Here is a 23,962-nt window from a genome sequence, read left to right on the forward strand (position 1 = left end):
TTTTAATGAATGTTTCAACCGTCCCCCTGCTCGGGGTCATTTGCAACATTTGACTTCGTCTGTTCGAGTTTAAATTCTGCATATATTGTTATACTGTATGTACATGTATTATAGCAATGTGGGTGTTCTGGGAGTACAGAAAAATCATACTAAAGTAAAAGTAAAATTTCTTGCTCAAAAATGTAGTGCAAGTAAAAATATCTGTTGTAAATATTACTCGAGGTATGAGTAAAAGTAGACCTTTTAAACGTACTCAGGATTAGTGAGTAATGAGTATTACCATAGGAAAGGTTAATGTGTTTACATGTAATTTGTACATGTGTGTGTAAACGTAACATTCTGTAGTGCATTTAGTTATTGTTTTATTGCCATTTCGGTCATCATACAGTGAATATCTTCCATTAGTCAGTTCAGTATGATGCGATTTACTTTCTATGTGTGATTTGATTGGACTAGACTGGTTTTTCTAATCCCCATAGACAGGAAATAATAAAGTAGTGACTGCAAGTTGAAGGAAAGCAGTGGAGTAAAAGTACAGATACTGCACTAAAAATGTACTCAAGGGAAAGTAAAAGTACACATTTATAAAACTAATTATTAAAAAACAATTTCTGAGAAAAGCAATTATAGCAATTACTCAATTACAGTAATTTGAGTATTTGTAATTTGTTATTTTACACCACTGTTTATTATATATATATATATATATATATATATATATATATATATATATATATATATATATATATATATATATATATATATATATATATAATTTGGGTGTGGTGCTGGATCGCCTTTATTTAATTACCCTAATTAAACAAAGATAAACCAGGATCCTCCCTTATTTCTTAGCTAGAGTTTAGTTAAAGGATCGTCTTTAGAATGTATTTCGCAAAAGAATAAATTAGATTCATACTTTACCACACAGGGTAACTTGATGGGTTCTGGAAAATGAAGTCAATGTCCCCAGCAAACATTGGTCGGACGACGACGTGCTTTCCCCGGCCAAAAGATGTCGCTCCGCGACGGCATCAATTGTGTACTGATGGTCTGAAAGCGACGTGCTTTCCACAGCCAAAATTCGTCGCGACCGCACGGCACCAATGCACAATGTCCTAAAATGCATTAATATATGCTTGTATACATTTAAACATGTCTATTTATATTGGGGTTGCGTGTATTTACGATTTTATGTACATGTAGTTTAATATATACCATGTCCTGATTAAGTCCACAAATGACGTCCTTTACACGTGCATTTATAGTCCATCATATACCCTTGCTGAAATTATGAAATATTAAAAAAGTAATTGCACTTACATCTGGGTATACACTTAATATATGTGTCCCAAGTGGGTACCTGGACAGATTTCAGGCATCTAAACTCATTAAAAACAGATTTATCTTTATGAAATACAGAAATCACTTTTATTTACATCTTGTCAACTGACCAATTACATTCATAAAGTATCCTGTGCGGTGAAAGGATAGTAAAGTCACTGTTTCTAAAACCATAATGCAATATTATTAATTTTTGCGCCTAACGCTAACAAATCTCGCGATATGACTAACATAATCCCGCGGGATTCTAGGGCGCTGTTTTCAAATTTCACTTTCTTCCGGTTTTGTCCAGCACCACGAGAACATGAGGACGCGGCGAAAAGTTGGACAATGATCACAAGACTCCTACCGTGTAAGTACAGTTTGTATTCGTTTAATAACATTATTGAGTTTTACACGAAGGAACTGAAATAAATGATGCACATTGCCAGTAGCGATGTGGAGTAGCTTTGATTAGGCTAAAATTAGCCGTTATGCTAAAAGTAAGTCGCGTTTGAGCAATATGTCATGTTATTACAGGAATCTGGCGCAGTTAACAGGGGTTCCCTACACTGGTCCTCGAAGACAGCTGGTCAACATGTTTTCCAGCATCTCTGCCCATCATCCACCTGCTGTGTGTTCAGTCAGAGCTGAAAATGACCATTTCAGGTGAGTTTGGAGTGGAATGGTGTATAAATAAAACAATTTAATAATGATAATAATGAACGAATTTGTTAAAAATCTAACAAAAAGCTATATAGTATCATTCTATTGTAGATATGTCTCCAGCATTTATTACCATGCCAGTATTAATGATTTAGTTTAGCCTACATTAATAGGCTGTCATTAACAAAAAGAGCAAAACTTATGAGCATGTATATAAAAAAAGTTATTTACTTAATATTTTACACTAACATAAAATGGTAAATATATGCATGTAGGTGTTATTAGCTCATGTGGAGATTTAACAGGTAAAGTCTAACCACTTTTCTTTTAACTGCTCCTGTAAAATAGTTTTTGTACTGTAATTAATTAAACTGCATTAAGGTTCAAATTTGTCTTGCAGGGTGAATAACAGTCAGTCATCTGTCAGACAGAATCCAATACTCTTTCTCCAGGCCAACTGTAAGAATCATATAAGGCTTTGCATTTATTTATTTGCTGTTCATTAAATAATTTCATTATTACCTTTCTCACTGTTGTTTTGTTTGTCTGTAGAATTGTCTCCAGTGCAAATGATCCTTTGTCATCCCACTCCCTGAGGACACTCCAGAGTAGGTGAGAAACTTGTTGAATGCTTAAAAGTGTATTTAGGTGTATAATGTGTCTGAGTTCACATTTGCAAACCTAGAGCTAGTTTTTATACCTGTGGTGAGTATTGTGATCCTATTACTGCGTATCCTGATAAACGCTTTAGTAAATAATTGCAACTAGAAACGTTAATGTCATCATAAGCCTGATGTTAGCTATTGCTTACAGTAGTTTTCATTGTGGACTCCAGCAGGTCCACATGTTCTGTTAAGAGACTGGATTCTGAGAGCGAGATCCTGTGAAGTGTTCATCAAAGCTGAAGAGAAGAACTGCATTTGTGTAAGTTTGAAATGTGAAAGAATGTGCGTCTCTGTCTGTCTGGATCGCTCTGACTGTGATTTTGGTGTCACATTTAGGTTCAGCAACTGTCCGGAGTTGGTGGATGTTATGTCCGAGCCTGATTAAAAGATTGATAAACAGGTACATATTTATCTTGCATTGTTTGTGTTTATTTCTGCACAATATTTCAGGAAAATATGTTTTACTACCCCAACAATTAACCCCGTATGTTATATTATTTAAACTATAGATTTCATCTGTTATTCATCATTGTACGTCTCCTTATAGACATGCCTAATGTTCAGATGTTTTAAAATGTTTGTACAGACTCAGGCTGTCAATCAGATAAAAATATTAAATTATAATTTTAGTGTAAGCCATGAATGACAGTCTTTGCTTGTCACAAAACTGGATGTGTGGATATGGGCAGTTGTAAAATGATGAGTAGTAGGGAATGTGTATGTATTGACATTAGATACTGCTCGGCGCATTGCTGTTCATTCACAAAACATGACAGTAATTCTTGATATATTGTACGTTTTTAGTTGTACGATAATACAAAATCATATTCTCTTCCCTCAGATGCTGTGAAGTGAGTCCAGATGCTACAGACACAGAAAAAGATGCCGCAATGGAGGAACACAGCAAGCACCTTCCAGGAAGAGCTGAAGAATATTAGAAATAAAGACTCTAAAATAACATTTCACTTGTGTTGTCCATATTTCTGTGTTGTTGCATGTTATTTTTATTAGATGTGTCTGTTTAACAGTGATGTACATCTGTTACTGTGTTACTATATGCACAATAAATAATTTGCTTTAATCGTAACACTATTGCATCCTTACATAATGTATTAGTTATGATTTACACGTGATTACAATGCTATAAAGACGTTCAGGTATAACTGGTCTGAAATTGGACCTGATTGCATTTCACAGCTTTAAATAATAAGTTAGATTGTTTTATATGTATAATTAGGCTATTAAAACACTTATTATAAAGAATTAACACGTTTTAAAAACAACCAGAAAACGTCCAGAACATGACATATTTCGACGTGCAGGGACCGTGTAGAAATGACGTGCGATTCACGGCCAGAAGACGTAAAAGACGTCGGTTGGATTTTCATTTTGGCACTACTTTTCAACCAGGACGCAACGTGGCGGAGCGACGTCTTTTCAACGGTAATCGGACGTCCAAATGTTTGCTGGGTCACCTCCAGGGAAGATAAGTAATAAAATATACTTTTATTAAATCAAATAAAATCCAGTGAAAAAGTAGAATAAATAAAATACAAATAACAGAAAACAAAATCCTTTACTTTATATAAAGGATAAAGGGCAACCAACTTCTAGAGAAGTTAGAAAGCGCGCAGCTGATTTGTACAGTTCAGCTTTTATACTCATCATGCATAGATAACGATCAACTCTGGGAACGTGTTCAGAAAGACAGGGTTCAGAAACAGTGTTCAGAAACAGAGCATAGATCATTCATAAACACAGGTGCACATCTTAATTAAATTCTACGTTCAAAGAGCATGCTTTATCATTTGAACAGTGGGAAAACCCCTCAGGGAGACAGATACATAGTCATCCGAGTATAAGGCAATTATTTGGCAGTTTTATTATCAGCCTGCATACATAGTGTGCCTACACATTCATGCACTGAGAGTTATGTTTAAACTCAGCAGTGAGGTCAGTTAAAGTTCCTTCAGTTGGTTTGTTGGTCCGGCGCGCCCTTTCGCGGAGGAGCCTCTCCTTTCTCTTACGCTTGGTTTCATCATTAAGAGTTGTGCTTTTACGCATCGTAATAGCAGAATACATCATTGATTTTTTTTGTGTCTCATATGATCAGTGTCATAAGACCAATCAGACACCACAGTTTCCACACACACAAAAAACTGTCTCTGAGAAATTGAAGGAAATGCAAAAAGTGTTGCGACTGTCCCCACTCTCCCCTACTGTCTGTAAATCTGTAAATAAAAGAATGTAAAAAATAAACAAATATGACACTTATTATTATGACTGGTTTTGTGGTATAGGGTCGCAAATGTAAGATATGACCAAATAAATGACACTGAAATTATTTTATGGACTCTTTATTTAACATAAATATCTCAGTTGACCAATCAGAGACAAGTTCCCGGCTTCTACGCCCCGCCCTGCGTACTCTGCAGTTCTGCCGCTCTCGCTGATTTATTCTGTTTTTATGACATAAGTACAGTAATCTCTCTTTATCCCCACGTGTTTCATCAGGAGGTAAATATTGACATCATTCCCTTCATAAATAGCACTAAACCGGTGCCAAAAACCCAGCTAATTTGTATTTTTGGTTATGTTGTTGTAAATTTGATGTCCATATACTTATATACTGTAACATGTAGCCTAAACAGTAATTATAAAGGCTCAATATAAGAAATTCTGTATTTGATTCATAATAATAGCACTAAACAGGTGCCAAAAAACCCAGCTAATTTGTATTTTTGGTAATGTTGTTGTAAATTTGATATCCATATACTTATATACTGTAACATGTAGCCTAAACAGTAATTATAAAGACTCAATATAAGAAATTCTGTATTTGAATTATAATAATAGCACTAAACAGGTGCCAAAAAACCCAGCTAATTTGTATTTTTGGTAATGTTACATTCGTCATGTCTGAAACCCATATTCATATATGACCTGTAGCCCATACAGTTATTATAAAGGGTCAGTATTAGAGAGTCTGTTTGATTTGATCACAACAAGTGATGCAACACTTAAAAGTCCTAAAATAACTTGCAACACATAAACATCCAGCATGTGCTTACTGTCACTTGACCTTATATAAACCTTTAATAACATAACACAGACAGATAATCTCTGCTGATCACACACACACACACACACACACACACACACACACACACACACACACACACACACACACACACACACACACACACACACACACACGCACACACATTACCTAATCTGTCATTCACCAGCAAAAACTGGTCATGTTCATTTTCTTTACATGGCTCTTTGCTTTTTTATCAAATGCACTGTAAAATATCTGTAAATTAACAGCTTTATATAGGGCTGCATGATATTGTAAAAATCTGACGTTGTGATATTTTGTTTTTCTGCAATATATATTGCGATATACTTTGTTATACATACGCTTTATTTTAAGGTTCATTTCTCGTTCTTTGCAAACCATTTTGACTTTTGCTTCAATAAACTCCTAATTAGCTCCTTATTATTGAGGTAATTTATCCTTGTTATTAAGGTAATTTAGGTATTGGGTTAGGATTAGAGATGTAGAATACGATCATACAGAACATGTGCTTTTTAAGTACTTATCGGCCTCATTCAGGACGGTGACGAGTCTGCTTACAGACAGGAGGTTAAGGAGTTGGCTGTCTGGTGTAGCCACAACAACCTGGAGCTCAACACGCTCAAAACAGTGGAGATGATAGTGGACTTCAGGAGAAACCCCCCTGCTCTCCCCCCACTGAGCATCATGGACAGCATTGTGGCAGCAGTGGAGTCATTCAGGTTCCTGGGCACCACCATCTCTCAGGACCTGAAGTGGGACACTCACATTGACTCCATTGTCAAAAAAGCTCAACAGAGGATGTACTTTCTTCGTCAGCTGAGGAAGTTTAACCTCCCAAAGGAGCTGCTGAAACAGTTCTACACCTCCATCATTGAATCAGTCATCTGCACATCAATAACTGTCTGGTTTAGCTCAGCTACTAAATACGACCTCCAAAGACTACGTCGAATAGTTCGGACTGCTGAGTGAATCACTGGTACAACCCTTCCTACTCCCCAAGAACTGTACTTATCCAGAGCGAGCAGAAGGGCTGCCAAAATCACTCTGGACCCCTCACACCCAGCACACTGCCTCTTTGAACTTTTACCTTCTGGTCGACGCTACAGAGCACTGCGCACCAAAACAGCCCGACACAGAAACAGTTTCTTCCCTCAGGCAATCCATCTCATGAACACTTGATGATAATAATTGTGGAACCAACATCACTACTTGCCATACACTTTTATACACATATACACTTATTTAACAACACACTTTACATGCCAATTTGCACATAACAGCTGCACATATAACGTTGTATATAGTAATAAACACGTACATACACTTGTCAATTTGTTTATTTGCACTCACTACTTACTTCTATTTTTTTATATATATATTTATGATCTGTTTTTTGTCCTGTCTCTGTAATCCTGTTGCACTGTAGAAGCTCTGTCCTCGTATGTGTGAATATCTCAATTATATACATCCTAATAAGCAACTAGTTAATCGTGAGAATTGGTCCCTAAAGTGTTATCAAATGTGTTCATTTTGATTGACTGTGATGATTCTGTAGGGGAGTGAATCATGCATAACATGCAATTAACAAACTATAAGCAAAGATAAATGCAACAAAGCAAAGATATAAGTGAAATAAACAGGGCATGCTTTATGGTTTTGTTCGTGTAAATGTAAAAATGACTCTTCAAAGTCAACTCAACATTGCGTATCTTGCGATGGACTATTGCTGATGCACACATTGCGATATCAATGCTGAAACGGTATGTTGTGCAGCTTTAGTTTTATGTGCTTTGATTCACCTTTCTTGTTGTTTCTTTTTTTGTGTGTGTGTGCTTTTGAATTGCATTATGGATCTCTGTTCATTTCTGCTTTTTTATGTTCATTTGTAAGTTCCTTTAAAGTTTTTGCTAAATGAGTAAATGCAGAATGTAAAACTGCATATAGCATTTGAATGCTACAGTTGAAGTCTGAATTATTAGTCCCACTGATTTATTAGCCCCCTGTTTATTTGTTCCCCAATTTCTGTTTAACGGAGAGATTTTTTCAGCACACTTCTAGACATAATAGTTTTAATAACTCATCTCTAATAACTGATTTATTTTAGCTTTGCCATGATGACAGTAAATAATATTTGACTAGATATTTTTCAAGACACTTCTATACAGCTTAAAGTGACATTTAAAGGCTTAACTAGGTTAATTAGGTTAACTAGTCAGGTTAGGGTAATTAGGCAAGTTATTGTATAATGATGGTTTGTTCTGTAGACTATCAAAAAAAGTTGCTTAAAGGGGCTAATAGTCGTGACCTTAAAATGGTGTTCAAAAAATTAGAAACTGCTTTTATTCTAGTTGAAATAAAACAAATAAGATTTTCTCCAGACGAAAAAATATTATCAGACATACTGTGAAAATTTCCTTGCTCTGTTAAACATCATTTGGGAAATATTTAAATAAGAAAATTCAAAGGGGGGCTAATAATTCTGACTTCAACTGTATTTTAATCCCATAAAACCTTTTCTGTTGCCTTAATGATCTTTGCTGAAAACAGGTTGAACACCATCTACACACTCAAATAAAGGTATAAAATCTGTGGCTGGGAGGTACCTTTTTAAAAGGTATTGTACCGTACAGGTGGACATTAGTGCCTTTAGGGTACACTCTTGTACCTTTAAGTTTTACTTTTGTACCTTTAAGGTACTGTGAGGTACACATTTGTATCTTTTAGGTATTAACATATACCTTTAAGGACCTGCTAGATGTTACAATATGTTATGTATATAGACAGCAGGATGGGAGGATGTGGCAGACCATGTATGGTTTGTAGTGTATGACGTCATTGTTATGCGCATGCATGTGAAGTAAAGGAAGCACAGTGAAAACCTGCGTGTCTGAGATTCATTGATATATAGAGTGATAGTTGAGTATTAGAGTGAACTAAGCATAAACACTAGAAACAATAATGTACCTTCTGTCTCAAGTGACAGATTGTGTACCTTTATTTCTGAGAGAGTACAATAAACCTTTATGATGGCTAATCGGCTTAGTACCTCAATTTATCAGGGGTCACTACAGTGGAATGTACCGCCAACTATGCCAGCATATGTTTTACGCAATGGATGCCCTTCCAGCCGCAGCCTAGTACTGGGAAACACCCATACACTCTCATTCACACTCACACATTCATACACTACGGCTTATTTAGTTCACCCAATTCACCTATAGCGCATGTGTTTGGACTGTGGGGGAAACCCACGTGAACACAGAGAGAACATGCACACTCCACACAGAAATGCCAACTGACCCAGCCAGGACTCGAAGCAGAGACCTTCTTGCTGTGAGTGTTAACCACAGAGCCGTGCTGCCTTTAGTAAAAAGTATTATGTATTGCAAAATGAATTTTTAATAAATACAGGAAATAAAAATAAAAGCTAATTAAAATATTAAAATAAAATTTCTCATTTATTTAAAAAACATTTGTTATTATTATTTTTAATCGCTTTTTACCTCACCTTTAAGCTTTAAACAGATTTTCACCTCACTTGTTATATAATTGATTGTTTTGGATGTTTAACACATCGCCACCAGGGGGAGACAAAGTCGTGTGGACACTTCAGGATGGGCTCGATGGAAACTTCCTCTCGAATGTATTTTGTTTTTATACCTTGACCTCTGCAAACTAAGAATATTCAGCACAGTGTCTACTAAACTGTTATTTTGGTAAATTGTATGTAAAACTTGGAGTTTAAAGGTATAATTCACTTAAAAATGCAAATTTACTTACTACTAATGCTCCCTCAAGTGACTTGAGCTAGGAAACACAAATGCTATGGAAGTAAATGGTTACAGGTTTCCAACATTTTTCAAAATATCTTCTTTTGTGTTCAACACTGTGGCTCAGTGGTTAGCACAGTCGCATCACAGCAAGAAGGTCGCTTGTTTGAGTCCCGGTTGGGACAGTTGGCGTTTCTGTGTGGAGTTGGCATGTTCTCCCCGTGTTGGCGTGGGTTTCCCCTACAGTCCAAACACATGGCGCTATAGGTGAATTGAATAAACTAAATTGGCCTTAGTGTTTGAGTGTGTGTGAATGAGTGTGTTGGCGTTTCCCAGTAATGGGTTGCGGCTGGAAGGGCATCCCCTGTGTAAAACATATGCTGAAATAATTGGTGGTTCATTCCACTGTGGCAACCCCTGATGAAATCCCATGTGTTCTTTTGATCCAGCACATTAGACATGTTCTGCTGGAGTGTGTGTGTAGATGTGCTGCTGGAGCGTGTCACACACTCATGTTTTCAGGACAGGCAGTGCTGAAGCTGCTATCCTGTGACGCCGCTGGATAACAGGAGGCCCCTGACACCTAAATATAGCACAGAAAACACATCTCCAAATACAACGACTCACTGACATGGAGATTCATTCCAGTGGGGGAGAGAGGGAAATAAAATCAGGGGAAATGGATTCATATCATTTCTCTATTAGCGATTTTACTTGCCACAACTTAATTGTTTTATGTCCAATCCCCTTAAATTTGTAAAAACTAATAAGTTAATTTAATTTTTTCATATTGTCTCAACTCATATCAAGTATGTGGAACCCAGCATTTTTTACTACAGTGCAGTAAGAATAAGCATGATATTAGATCTATTAGTCAATGTGAAACTAACTTTAATTGTGAACATTAAAAAGCCCCTATTTTGCATTATAAAAGTCATATTTTGATTTTAGGGGTCTCCAACAACATGCTGATGTGTGTGCAAGGTCAAAAAAGACTTTCATTGTCTTATAATACGCATTTATTTTTACCTAATTTTCACAACGACTCCCATATGAATTGTTCAGCGATTCATTTGTTCCCAAACCCCTCCTTAGCGCGAAGCTAAACTACGCTGATTGGTCCGATGACCCAGTCTATTGCGATTGGTCGACTGCGATCAGCACGAGACAGAGAAATGCCAACCACGGCTACAGTTTGAAGTAGCAGAGAGTATGTGAGAGCCCAATGCAGGAATGCAATAAAGCAGTGCAGTTAAACGCCAGCATATTACTCTACTCTTAACCCTAACCCCAAGTAATAACGACACACATTCAGTATTAATCCACACAGTGGCAAAAGCTGAACTATTTTGAAAATTGACCGCGCCACGCATGTGAGGAACAGCTGATGGTGGCCATAGCAAAGGTAAACGGTAGAGGATCAGCAGTTCAGAAACGCATTTAAAATCGGTAAAGGAAGAAGCACGCGTCACGTTTTTAACGTAGTTTTGAACGCGATATATGAACAGCCCCATGCAGATTCAACCTGAGAGATACAGTACAAGCACTGATCTATAATTAATACATGATTACAAGCTGCGCAGGGCGATTACAACTTATAACACACAATTAAACACATATTTTACAAACTACACATAACGAGGCAACAATTTTAATGACACTTACATGTTATGATCCGGAAGAAGAAGAAACTGGTCCATATGAACTGTAACAAATACTGATAAAGTCCCTGTCAAAGTCTGACAAAGTCCCATATCTCTGCTGCTCCTTCAATAGCAAACAGCCAGCGAATCCCGCGTTGCAGTGTAGGTTATTGTATCAGTCATCAGACAAATGACAGGAATAAACACAGCACTAGGTTGGCTATACTGTGGTATTGTTGTGAAAATAAACTTCATTGTAAATCAGAAAATGGAACAATTTATTTAATTCTGGGAAAAATGGACCAACTATGCAACATCCCATAATCCTGGACTTTTCGGTTAACCTAAAAATGGAAGGATCACTCCCTACATGTACATAGTTGTGTTGCTGATGTGTATGCATATGTTATTTTACTGGTTTATTTATTTACTTTTACTTAATTGCACCCCCCCCCCTCTTTTTTCCCTTCTATTTTATTTATTTTAATTATTATTCCTTATTATTATTTATTTATTTTATTTTTATATTGTGTATAACATTAGTGTACGTGCGCACAAAAGGAAAGCGTATACTGCTGAAAGAGAAAGTGGATGTAAAGAATTTGTGCTTATATTTGTGAGTGTATACAGATGTGTGACCTCTGACATGTACCTGGTGTAATTGTAAAACTTTTTGAGAAAATAAAAAAGATAATTAAAAAAAAAAAGAAAATGAACTTTAACCCTTTATCCCGCAGCTGAATCTCCATCTGTCAGTGACCGTCATCTTCACGTCATGATCAGTCCCGTGATCCCCCGCGCCTCTGCTAGTGTGTGGAAGTGAAAGCGTGTGCACATTTTACCGGAACCGGAACTACATATTTGGTAATGTACCGTATCGACATCGATACGATCAAACAAAAGATCCGAACCCAACTCGATTAGTCGAGTCGACTATTTCGCTAAAGAATCAATAGTTTTAAACAAGGTGCACTTTCAGATTTAAACCTCAGCTGGAACGCTCTCATTCAATTTAAAGTAGTGCACAGAGCTTATATTTCTAAGACTAAATTAGCACAAATGTTTCCTGGTACTAGTTCTTTGTGCAATAGATGTTCACATGCTGCGGTCCTAACTTGGAGCATTTCTGGCCATTAATATTTGATTCATTATCTGTGATTCTTCAGCACAAGCTAGAACCAGATCCACAGGTGGCACTGTTTGGGGTTACTTCAGAGGAAATACAGTTGCCTTCATCAAAGTGTAAAATCATTGCTTTTTCGACTTTATTGGCACGTAGAGCTATTTTGCTAAAATGGAAGGATTCTCATCCTCCCACTCATGCTCAGTGGATTAGAAAAACTTGTCTTGTCTCTATTTAGAAAAAATCAGGTTTTCATCAAGAGGGTCGGAGGGGAAATTTTTTTAAGTGTGGCAACCTTGTATTGAATATGTGGAAAATCTCAAATAATTAGATTTTGCTGTACATATGTTATGTATTGTTATATATTTGTTTTGTAAGACCACAACTACATGATCCCACACTCATAACATCATCAAAACGCTTTTGTTTGTTGTGAATGCTCGCCATCTATTAGGGTAAATTGCATACTGTGGTTTTTATGTTGTTTTTCTTGCGTCAGGTTAACATAGCTATGTAATGTAGTTAGCAGGAGGCTAAAGAGAATCACAAATTCAATTTTAAGTGACACTGCTCATCCTCATACACTCAGAGTTTCAGCTCCTTCCTTCTGGTCGCAGGTTTCTAGTATTAAGCTATTGAACGAAACGATGCAAAATAGTTTCATATCAGCAGCCATTAGACATTTAAATAAGGCATACACTAAAACAGAGGTATTTCGGTGACCTGTATATTTTAGATTGTTTTAAACATTAATTTTGGGGGGAGGGGGGTGGACACTTAAAGTGATTATTTATACTTTATAAGTGTTTTTATGTTCATGTTTTATGTCTTAATGTTCATTTGTTGTTGGTACTATGTGAGTTTTTTTGTGTGGCACTGTTATGAGATCTACCTTCGGGTATAAATAAAGTAACCTAACCTAACCTAACCTAACCTAAATACATTTTTGGAGAGCGCCAAATACATCCCAGGAGCTATGTTTCTTTGCAGTTTCTGTTTTCGTGATCCACCAGAGGCCTCTGTGTACGCTTTTTGAGATCTCAAATTTCTCTTGCGAGTACCATTTGCGCCTGCTGTTCTTGTGTAAATCCACCAGAGGCCGCTGTCAACTGAGTGACTGACTGACTGATCGACTGACCCTGTGTTAAGTGTTTTAATGACCAAAGGTCATAAATCAAACAGGTGCAAAAAGAGTCCAAAACAAAATAACAATGATAAGTGTAGTAGCAGGGTGTGAACAATGTTCCACATACACGGCAGAGAAGCGTCCAACAGGGGTCCTGACAAAACACAGACAGACCATAAACAAACAATAACGTACTGACAACCAAGTAAAGCACTGCTGCTCAGATTTAGACGCAACTGAATAAGGCACAGCTGAGCTGTTGATCAGAACAGCTGATTGGCATAATGTAATCACCCTGTGATTACAACACACGCACAACAGACACGCAGTCAGCAAAACACGACCACGTGACAACAACAGGCACCACAGAAACAGCACACGCGTCCACAACCGTGACAGACCCCAACCTCCTCCTTCCCTAAACCCAACCGATAGTGTTTAAAAAAGCCCAGATTGACCAGCGCCCACCCGTTTCCCTAAACCCAACCGATAGTGTTTTAAAAAGCCCAGATTGACCAGCGCCCAACCGCTTCCCTAAACCCAACAGATAGGGTTTTAAAAAGCCCAGATTGACCAGCGCCCTCCCTCTTCCCTAAACCCAACCGATAGTGTTTCAAAAAGCCCAGATCGACCAGCGCCCACCCACTTCCCTAAACCCAACAGATAGTGTTTTAAAGAGCCCACATTGACCAGCGCCCACCCACTTCCCTAAACCCAACAGATAGTGTTTTAAAAAGCCCAGATTGCCCATCGCCCATCCACTTCCCTAAACCCAACCGATAGTGTTTTAAAAAGCCCAGATTGACCAGCGCCCACTCACTTCCATAAACCCAACCGATAGTGTTTTAAAAAGCCCAGATTGCCCAGCGCCCACCCGCTTCCATAAACCCAACCGATAGTGTTTTAAAAAGCCCAGATTGACCAGCGCCCACTCGCTTCCATAAACCCAATCGATAGTGTTTTAAAAAGCCCAGATTGACCAGCGCCCACCCACTTTCCTAAACCCAACCGATAGTGTTTTAAAAAGCCCAGATTGACCAGCGCCCACCCGCTTCCATAAACCCAACCGATAGTGTTTTAAAAAGCCCAGATTGACCAGCGCCCACCCGCTTCCCTAAACCCAACCGATAGTGTTTTAAAAAGCCCAGATTGACCAGCGCCCACCCGCCTCCATAAACCCAACCGATAGTGTTTTAAAAAGCCCAGATTGACCAGCGGCAACCCAGTTCCCTAAACCCAACCGATAGTGTTTTAAAAAGCCCAGATTGACCCGCGCCCACCCACTTCCCTAAACCTAACCGATAGTGTTTTAAAAAGCCCAGATTGAGATTGTAGACAGGTAGTGCAGCTAAGAAAACAGGTCCCTGACTATAACTGTTTAAAATGGACAGATCTTACCTACAACTCCCGTGAAAGGAATAAAAACAGATGAGTCTTCCGGGCCGCTGCTTTCCTTCGGTCAACTAAATAAATACCAAAACGTGACTATGAAAAATAATCCACTACCTGCTACGAAAAACAAAGTATCAAAATAAACAAACTAGATAACACATTGAGAAAACTAAAGAATCAAAAAGTTAACAGGAACAAAACACTGAAGAGAGCAGCATGTGGATGGATCCTGGCATGCAGAGCAGAACGCCTGAGCACAAGCCACCACCGAGAGCTGAGAGAGGGAGAGCCTTAAATACTGAAAATCCCAGTGACGTCACCGGCGTCATCCAGTCCTGCGGTGGAAAACTCCACCTACAACTCAATAAGCGCAACAAGCACACACCCGCAACAAATGAATAAAGGAATACAATAAACACACACCCACGTAACAGCAATCCAGAAAAAGAAAAGCCCTCGTCTGATTTTTACCACGTTTTCAGATTTTACCACATTCTCACCCTGTTATTTACTTGTTTATTTTATTTTTTGGCTTCTGTTTTTGTTTTTCTGGAACTGTTCTTCGCCAGACTCGAACCCCATCATCGTGGTCAACTTCTCTCTGCGCCTCAAGTCCGCCAACGTACATGGCGAGTTAACTGGACAAACTGGTAACCGTGAGAAAGCTGTCCATACGGAGGTAAGCGGTCAGATGGTGAGCGCGAAAAGGAACAGCGTCGCGTAGCGTTCGTTATAAAGACGAAATGCAGCCATACGTACTTCTGGCTACATAATTCGCGATCTCCAGAAACGTATATAGGGCTACGTTTTCAGAATGAGCCTGTGTTGTGTTCATTCCGAAATGCTGCAATCTGCTCGCCAAGACAGCTGTTTTAATCATGAATCGATTTCAGTGCACACAACTACTCATATGAATTGTGCTTTATTAATGAAGTTTATTTAAATATGACAAATTCATCAAAACATTTAATCCAGAATTGTGCTCATTCTAAAATATTTGACAGCACAAACATAGACTCGCTCCACAATGAACTAATACATGAGTCAAACCTGTTCAGACTCACACAAACAAAATCTGTAATCTCAAAAGAAATCTAAAATCGTTATAAAATTAAGACCTTTAAGGCAAATTAAAAAAAAAATTCATATTTACATATTCAGTATCTCCACATGACTAGTTTATTAATTCAATTTAAAATCTGTTATGCTAAAATCACATTTATAGAGGTTTAAACACAGTTGTGCGGCAGCAGTGTGTGGATATAACCAGCTTCTAATAGTAAAAAATGTATACATTTCATTTTTTATAATCACACTCCATGTCAGCAGAAACACTTTGATTGACGTTCTCTCTTTGTACGTGTCATCAGAGGGGGAAAGCCCCGCCCACTAGTGACCATCTCTCCCTCATTAGCATATATCATTAGTCTTGTTTTTGAATCTGCCACTATGCTGACACGCAGGCATTTGTAGCTCCGCCCTCTTTTGAAAAGAGCACTATCTCATTTGAATTTAAAGCGACAGTCACCAAAATCACACAATTAGGATCAAAGCCTAAAAGGGTCAGTTTGAAAGAGTTATAACACATTATTTGTGGGCTATTTTAAGCTGAAACTTCACATACACACTCTAGGGACATCAGAGGCTTATTTTACATCCCCTTTAAGACTTGAGGACTGTAAACAGTGTGCTGTGCTGTAATCACATTTACTGTTTAAGGTCATTGTGTTTTGCAATGAAACTTCTTAAACCTGAATATATATATAAAGACTAGTTGCCACAGAACATTTCTGAGACATGCATGAGTTACACAGTTGTTTACATATTCAGTATTTTGGCATGAATGTAAATATATTAAAGGTGCATACAATAATAGTGAAAAACTGCAATTTCTCTTGCCCTTCTCTCTTTTCTACAGGATATGCCATGTTGCATTAGGAGAGCAGACCTTGTCCTGTGCTGGATCAGTCCTGCTTTTGGTTTCATGCTAAAAATCGATGTTCATCATCCTCCAGAGGACAGCAGGACAAACGCACCATGACCTTATTCGTTCTGCTAAAACCAAAAGGAAGACATATGTCAGAAAAGTATCTGAACATTTCTATAAATAATCTGTTTCTACTATTACTTGTTTTGAACTGACTTTTGACAGGTGATCAACTAATTTGGATGTCTTCATTTGTAGAATAAAAATAACAATGATTTATTATAATAAACACATGATAGAAAATAATGATAGTTATACCTACATACTTTATTATAACATGATTAACTAGTCATTATTTGACTGATGTTTATGTGTTTTTAAGGATGTGGATTTAGGACGTCATTGAAGAGGTTTTCAAGGATCAACAGTTATACAGTTTTTCCCCGTAGATTAGAATGTGTCACATTCTAGAAGTAGACATGTTACTCGCATTTAATGTTTTCTATGTATATATAGAATCACTTTATAGTTTTTACACACACACACACACACACACACACACACACACACACGCACACACACACACACACACACACACACATATACTGTACACTACCTGACAAAAGTCTTGTCGCCTATCCAAGTTAACTAGACTCCATAACTTGATCTCTAGTTGATCATTTGGTATCAGAAGTGGCTTAAATGAAAGGCGAAGGCCTCTAGATTACACTTATTTGACGAAAATAAAATATGATCATGCCTTAATTTTGTATTACTTCATTAGGACAGTAAGGTCTGACTTACTTAAAGTCTTGTCACTGAACAGAAATAATGTCCAGTATAGAATATAAAGTCATGCTGCAGTGGAAACAGACTGAATATTGTGTCTGACTCCATCATGAGCTTGGAGGACTGCATCCATACATCTCTGCAATGACTCAAATCATTCATTAATAAAGTCATCTGGAATGGCAAAGAAAGCGTTCTTGCAGGACTCCCAGCGTTCATCAAGAGTCTTTGGATTCATCTTCAATGCCTCCTCTATCTTACCTCAGACATGCTCAATAATGTTAATGTCTGGTAACTGGGCTGGCCAATCCAGGAGCACCTTGACCTTTTTTGCTTTCAGGAACTTTGATGTGGAGGCTGAAGTATGAGAAGGAGCGCTATCCTGCTGGAGAATTTGCCCTCTCCTTTAGGCAGCACAAATGTCTTGATACCTCAGGCTGTTGATGTTGCCATCCACTCTGCAGATCTCTCGCACGCCCCCATACTGAATGTAACCCTAAACCATGATTTTCCTTTACCAAACTTGACATCTTCTGCAGTATTTGTGATGATTGGGATGCAGTTCAACAGATGATACATCAGAAGAATCTATCTGGCATTTTCTGCCACTTTTCCAAATGATCAACTTTTGTCATATATATATATATAGTTTATATTATACTTTATATTATAAGTTATATAGCAAATAGTTTGATGCAGATATGCATTTATTTGTAAATGTAATTTCTTGCAGATATGTAAACAAAAAATATGATCAATAACACTCATGACAATAGATTTTAATGTAACTTGATTCAACGTCATTGAGTCAGTTTAATGTCAGTTCAAGTAACTTGTAATGTTGATTTGGTTTCACAAAAAAACTCAAATATTAAGGCAGTTTTAGCTCTTTCTATTCACTTCTTCATTCAAATAAAGAGACATACTTGAAACTCTTTAAAAAAAAAAAAGCTAATTCAGCTTTCAAGTGTAGTAAAAGTGTTACCGAGCTGAGGTGCACAGCGCAGAAGATGCTGATGATGAGGATGCCGATGATAATGGAGGCGATGGACACATAAAGAGCCATCTTCCCTAAACGCCTCGAACCCTCATAGTCTCCTTGATCATAACTGTTCCTGGACTGTAGAAAACACAACAGTCAGTCAGTTTGGGTCTAACGTTTTGAAGCACTTCTGTTTTTTAATTACACATTTTTTTTCAGTTTCAATATATACAGTTGAAGTCAGAATTATTAGCCCCCCTGAATTATTAGCCCCCCTGTTTAATTGTTTCCTCAATTTCTGTTTAACGGAGAGAAGACTTTATCAACACATTTTTAAACATAATAGTTTTAATAACTCATTTCTAATAACTGATTTATTTTATCCTTGCCATGATGACAGTAAACAATATTATACTAGATATTTTTCAAGACAGCTTAAAGTAACATTTAAAGGGCACCTATGGTGAAAAATCTACTTTTCAAGCTGTTTGGACAGAAATGTGTGTAAGTATAGTGTATAAACTGTCATATTGGGGTGATATAAACACACCCAGTCCTTTTTTTTTCAAATTTAACAACATAAAAACGGTGGACCAATTGGAGCGGTTTTCAGACCGACCGCAACTTTACGTAGGAGTGCGGTCCCCCCGCCCACCAATATTGATTGACAGCTGCGCGCATTAACATGTCCGGTAGTCACGTGTATAATCATATCATCAAGAGAGGACGAGCGCAAAGCAGCCAGGAATAAAAGGTCTGTTCAGTTCGCTATGTGTTTGTGTCCTTGCTGTGTGTGTGCGTAAACTTGTAATGACATTGTGTGTGACTCATTGTTGCAAATCCACAAAAAAAATTCATCAAATACTGATTGTTAAAGTTCTTACTGTAGTATTTCTCACAAACGTGACGTGAGATCTGCTTCCTGAGGTAGCCGAGGGCGGCGATTGCTAACAGGCACGTGGGAACGGTGGGCGGGGAGGACTAGCCTTAAAGGGCCAGTACAAAAAAACAGCAAAACCTTTTTTCCAGCTATAATATAGACACTTTAAACAGCTATAATAAATAATCTGATGGGTGTTTTGAGCTGAAACTTTACAGACACATTCTGGGGACACAAAAAATTTATATTAAATATGAAAAAAGGGGTAACCTATGTGCCCTTTAAAGGCTTAACTAGGTTAATTAGGTTAACCAGGCAGGTTAGGGTAATTAGGCAAGTTATTGTCTAACGATGGTTTGTTCTGTAGACTATCGAAATAAATACTGCTTAATTTTGACCTTAAAATGGTTTTAAAAAAAATGTTTAATTACTTTTATTCTAGCCAAAATAAAACAAATGAGACTTTCTCCAGAAGAAAAAATATCAGACATACTGTGAAAATTTCCTTGCTCTGTTGAACATCATCTGAGAAATATTTAAAAAAGAAATCAAGGGGGGGGGGGGGGGGGGATGCTAATAATTCTGACTTTAACTGTATATATATATATATATATATATATATATATATATATATATATATATATATATATATATATATATATATATATATATATATATATATAATACATACAATTGTCTGAAAAGAGTTTGCTCCTTTACTGATTTCTTATTTGTAACACTTAAAGGGCACCTATTTTACTCCTTTTTCCAGATTTAAGATAAGTCTTTCGTGTCTCCAGAATGTGTCTGTAAAGTTTCAGCTCAAAACACCCATCAGATTATTCATTATACCTTTTATAAGTTTCTATTTTACACCTCTTAGCACCAGGTGGCGTTTTTTTTGTACTGCGCCTTTAAGGCTAGTCCTTCAAGCCCACCGTTTCCACATGCCTTTCAGCGTGCCTTAATCTCCTCCCTCAACTGCCTCAGACAACAGACAGACATAAAGGAAGCAGATCTCACGTAGCGTTTGTGAGAAATACTACAGTAAGAACTTTACCAATGAGTATTTGATGCATTTTTTGTGGAGTTGCAACGATGAGTCTCACACAATGTCGTTACAAAGTTCACGCACACACACATACAGCGCGCACATTTAGCTGTGCTCTCTTTGCAAACAAATGTGACAGGAGGACACAGGTTAATCTCCACTGCTGTATGGATATCTGATATGTTAATGTACAAAAAAAACCTGAATTCTTTTATAATTGTTCTGACACACGGCTGTGCTGATGAAATAAATCGCTGTAATTCAGTTTGTGCACTGTTTTAAAACGTTTTAAACATGAGAAACTTACTCTTGATCACATTTGATGATGATTGATGATCCTAGCGAACTGAACAGACCTTTTATTCCCGGTTGCTTTGCATACGTCCTGTCTTGTTGATATTATACGTGTTACTATGGAGACATGTTCATAAGCAGCTGTCAATCAATTCGCGGGGGGACCGCACTCATACGTCAAGTTGCGGTCGATCTGAAAACCGCTCCAATTGCTCCACTGTTGTTAACTGTTGTTAAATGTTGTTAAATTGGAAAAAGCACTGTGTGTGTTTATATCACCCCAATATGACGGTCTATACACTATACCTGCACATACGTCTGTCCAAACAGCTTGAAAAGTAGATTTGTTCACCATAGGTGCCCTTAAAATGTTTCAAATCATCAAACAAATTGAAATATTGGTTGAAGATAACACAAGTAAGCACATCATGCTGTTTTGAAAAGAATGGTTTCATTATTAAAGGAAAACAAATTACAAAACTACATAGTTCTATGTGAAAAAGTGGTTGCCCCTAAACCTTATAAGGTTTGACCACCATTAGTAGCAACAACTAAATCAAGCGTTTTCGATAACTTGCAATGACTCTGTTACAGCACTGTGGAGGAATTTTGGCCCACTCATCTTTGCAGAATTATTGCAATTGATTCACATTGGAGTGTTTTCGATTATGAACCGTCTTTTTAAGGTCATGCCACAGCATCTCAATTGGATTTAGGACAGGACTTTGACTAGGCCACTCCAAAGTCTATTTACCCATAGGAAACGTGCACCCTAATCTGACATGGAAGACATGTAACATAGAACAAAGTCAATAGTACAGTTTTGGGGGGTTTTTGGTGCACAAAACTGTTCTTGGAGCTTCGTATGATTACAGGTGAACCACTGAAGTGACAATAAATGTTTTGACAATGTTTCTTTTGTGTACTTTGAACACCTCAAAACTTCTGCTGTCTATGGAGGATGAGAGAGCTCCGGGATTTCATCTAAAATATCTTAACTTGTGTTCTGAAGATGAACGAAGGTCTCAGATGATTGAAACCACATGAGGGTGAGAAATTAATAACAGAATTAAAATGTGTGTGAACTTGCCCTTAAAGTTCGCATGAACTAAAAGCTGCAACTGTTTTTTTTTCCGTATTGCGACACAGTTCAAAGAGAAACCCTATATTAAACGAGACAACAGTGGGTATGGCTTGTTTTTTCTACTGTGAGCTCCTAGTAAAGCAGACGTTTCATTCAGAAAGATCTGGAAAAGGGTGTGGAGAGAGTTATTACAATCTAACAGACTCCTCCTCCTCACCATTTCTGCTTGTTGTCAATACTGAAAGTTGAAGGGGCGTGGTTAAGTATGTTAGCCACGCCCAATACCTCAGACAGACCTAATCTCAGAACTTAACTGAAAACAAACAGGATGTACATTTTCAGATTTCAATTAAAGATTACAAGGGCAAGCATTTTCTTTTTCTTAATGTCCTGCACAGATTAATTGTTCACCACAAAACTAGCAATGTGAGCTAACAAAATCAATAGCGTTAGTTTTGATTTCATGTGTACTTTAAAGCAAATGCAGAATTAGATCGCTCACCATTACAGAGAAGACGAGGGCTAAAATGTTGACGGGGTAAGCCGGACAGAAGCAGGTGAGGATGGTCAGGAGCAGGTAGTTTTGTAGAGGAGGTCTTGGAGTTGTAGGACCAAACCAACTGCGATACAGATCCATACTGCCGCTCAGAGAGCCCTTCTCCTTCTCCATGGTGGCAAATACAGCTGAAGTCAGATGAAAATCTTCAAAAGCTACTGTAGAGATTTTTCAAGAGGTGAATAAATCCACTTGAGGTCAATGAGAGCTGTTTGAGAGTACGAAAAGCAGATGAAGAAATGATTTGGGTGGGAGGGTGTTTGAGACTGTGAGTAATGGGATCAGAGACTAAAATATGGGTGACACTTTCCAATGGACGGATTCCAGATCAGCAGTATATGTGTGTGTGTGTGTGTGTGTGTGTGTGTGTGTGTGTGTGTGTGTGTGTGTTTGTGTGTGTGTGTGTGTTTGTTTGTAGGATTTTAACTGGCGCTTCTCTGTAATAGTTTGGCAAATTTATGAATCTGTAAATTGACTCTAAGATGGACTCAATAATAAAGTAGACTAATATTAATGTGAGGACAGAAATGTCCAGAATCATCTGTCTGTGTGTGTGTGTGTGTGTGTGTGTGTGTGTGTGTGTGTGTGTGGTATTGGGGTCACAGGGTATCAGATGTGTGTTTTGGGGCTCGTCTTTTCCCATGTCTCCAAGTGTCGGATGGTTTGATTATGGATGGCTGTTCGCTTGTTTGTTTACTCAGCAAGCTGGAATTGTGCTGTAGTTTTGTGAACAATTTAAACTGACAATGCTGAGTGTGTGTAATTATTCAGAAATGTATGCTGCGCTATATGACTGAATATAGTATTAACTCAATAATATTAACTATATGCTGGAATCCAACTGGATATTCAAGCATGAGCAGAGTGCACTGTTAATACTGACATACTAAAATATACTTTTCAAATTATTTAATGTTATATACAGTTGAGGTCAGAATTATTAGCCACCCTGAATTATTAGCCCCCCTGTTTTTTTTTTACCCAATTTCTGTTTAACAGAGATAATTTTTTTTTCAGCACATTTCTAAACATAATAACTGAATTTTTTTTATCTTTGCCATGACGACAGTAAATAATATTTGACTAGATATTTTTCAAGACACTTCTATACAGCTTAAAGTGACATTTAAAGGCTTAACTAGGTTAATTAGGGTAACTAGGCAGGTTAGGGTAATTAGCCAAGTTATTGTATAATGATGGTTTGTTCTGTAGACTATTGAAACAAATATAGCTTAAAGGGGCTAATAATGTTGACCTTAAAATGGTTTTAAAAAAAATTTAAACTGATTTTATTCTAGCCAAAATAAAACAAATAAGACTTTCTCCAGAAGAAAAAATATTAACAGACATACTGTGAACATTTCCTTGCTCTGTTAAACATCGTTTGGGAAATACTTAAAAAAGATATATATTTACATTAAGTTCAATTAATATTATAAAAAATTATCTACATGGGTATTTTTTATTAATTGTTACTTTAGTTTTGTATATATATATATATATATATATATATATATATATATATATATATATATATATATATATATATATATATATATATATATATGCATATCCATGATGTCGGCTGCACATCCATGATGCAAACCAC

General features: G+C 37.3%; 1 protein-coding gene and 1 long non-coding RNA gene across 4 annotated transcripts; one reads left to right on the forward strand and one right to left on the reverse strand.

Moving 5' to 3' along the window:
- Nucleotides 1–1,623: 1,623 nt before the first annotated feature.
- Nucleotides 1,624–3,614, forward strand: LOC130228397 (uncharacterized). Of its 2 annotated transcripts, none has more exons than XR_008837752.1 (7): nt 1,624–1,696; nt 1,864–1,992; nt 2,390–2,448; nt 2,542–2,601; nt 2,825–2,913; nt 2,991–3,054; nt 3,496–3,614. It is a non-coding gene; the product is annotated as an uncharacterized LOC130228397 (long non-coding RNA). The 2 variants fall into 2 exon arrangements; XR_008837753.1 differs by having other exon boundaries at nt 2,828–2,913.
- A 12,091-nt stretch (nt 3,615–15,705) lies between these two features.
- Nucleotides 15,706–22,709, reverse strand: LOC130228398 (transmembrane protein 233-like). Of its 2 annotated transcripts, none has more exons than XM_056456827.1 (3): nt 22,300–22,709; nt 18,492–18,626; nt 15,706–16,842 (listed from the first exon to the last, which is right to left on the reverse strand). In XM_056456827.1, exons 1-3 carry the CDS (start codon nt 22,465–22,467, stop codon nt 16,834–16,836), a joined length of 312 nt encoding a protein of 103 aa, XP_056312802.1. In that variant the 5' UTR covers nt 22,468–22,709; the 3' UTR covers nt 15,706–16,833. The 2 variants fall into 2 exon arrangements, with proteins under 2 accessions (XP_056312802.1, XP_056312801.1); XM_056456826.1 differs by having other exon boundaries at nt 15,706–16,845; nt 22,300–22,701.
- Nucleotides 22,710–23,962: the final 1,253 nt, after the last annotated feature.

This window comes from Danio aesculapii, chromosome 5, assembly GCF_903798145.1.
Source record: "Danio aesculapii chromosome 5, fDanAes4.1, whole genome shotgun sequence".
Lineage (NCBI taxonomy): Eukaryota > Metazoa > Chordata > Actinopteri > Cypriniformes > Danionidae > Danio > Danio aesculapii.

What these genes read in the sequence shown, in the direction of transcription:
- LOC130228398 (XM_056456826.1), bottom strand. Translation starts at nt 22,467, where the DNA reads ATGGAGAAGGAGAAGGGCTCTCTGAGCGGCAGTATGGATCTGTATCGC. An exon ending in CCCTCGTCTTCTCTGTAATG is followed by an intron (nt 18,627 to 22,299) that starts GTGAGCGATCTA and finishes TGTTTTCTACAG; the next exon opens with TCCAGGAACAGTTATGATCA.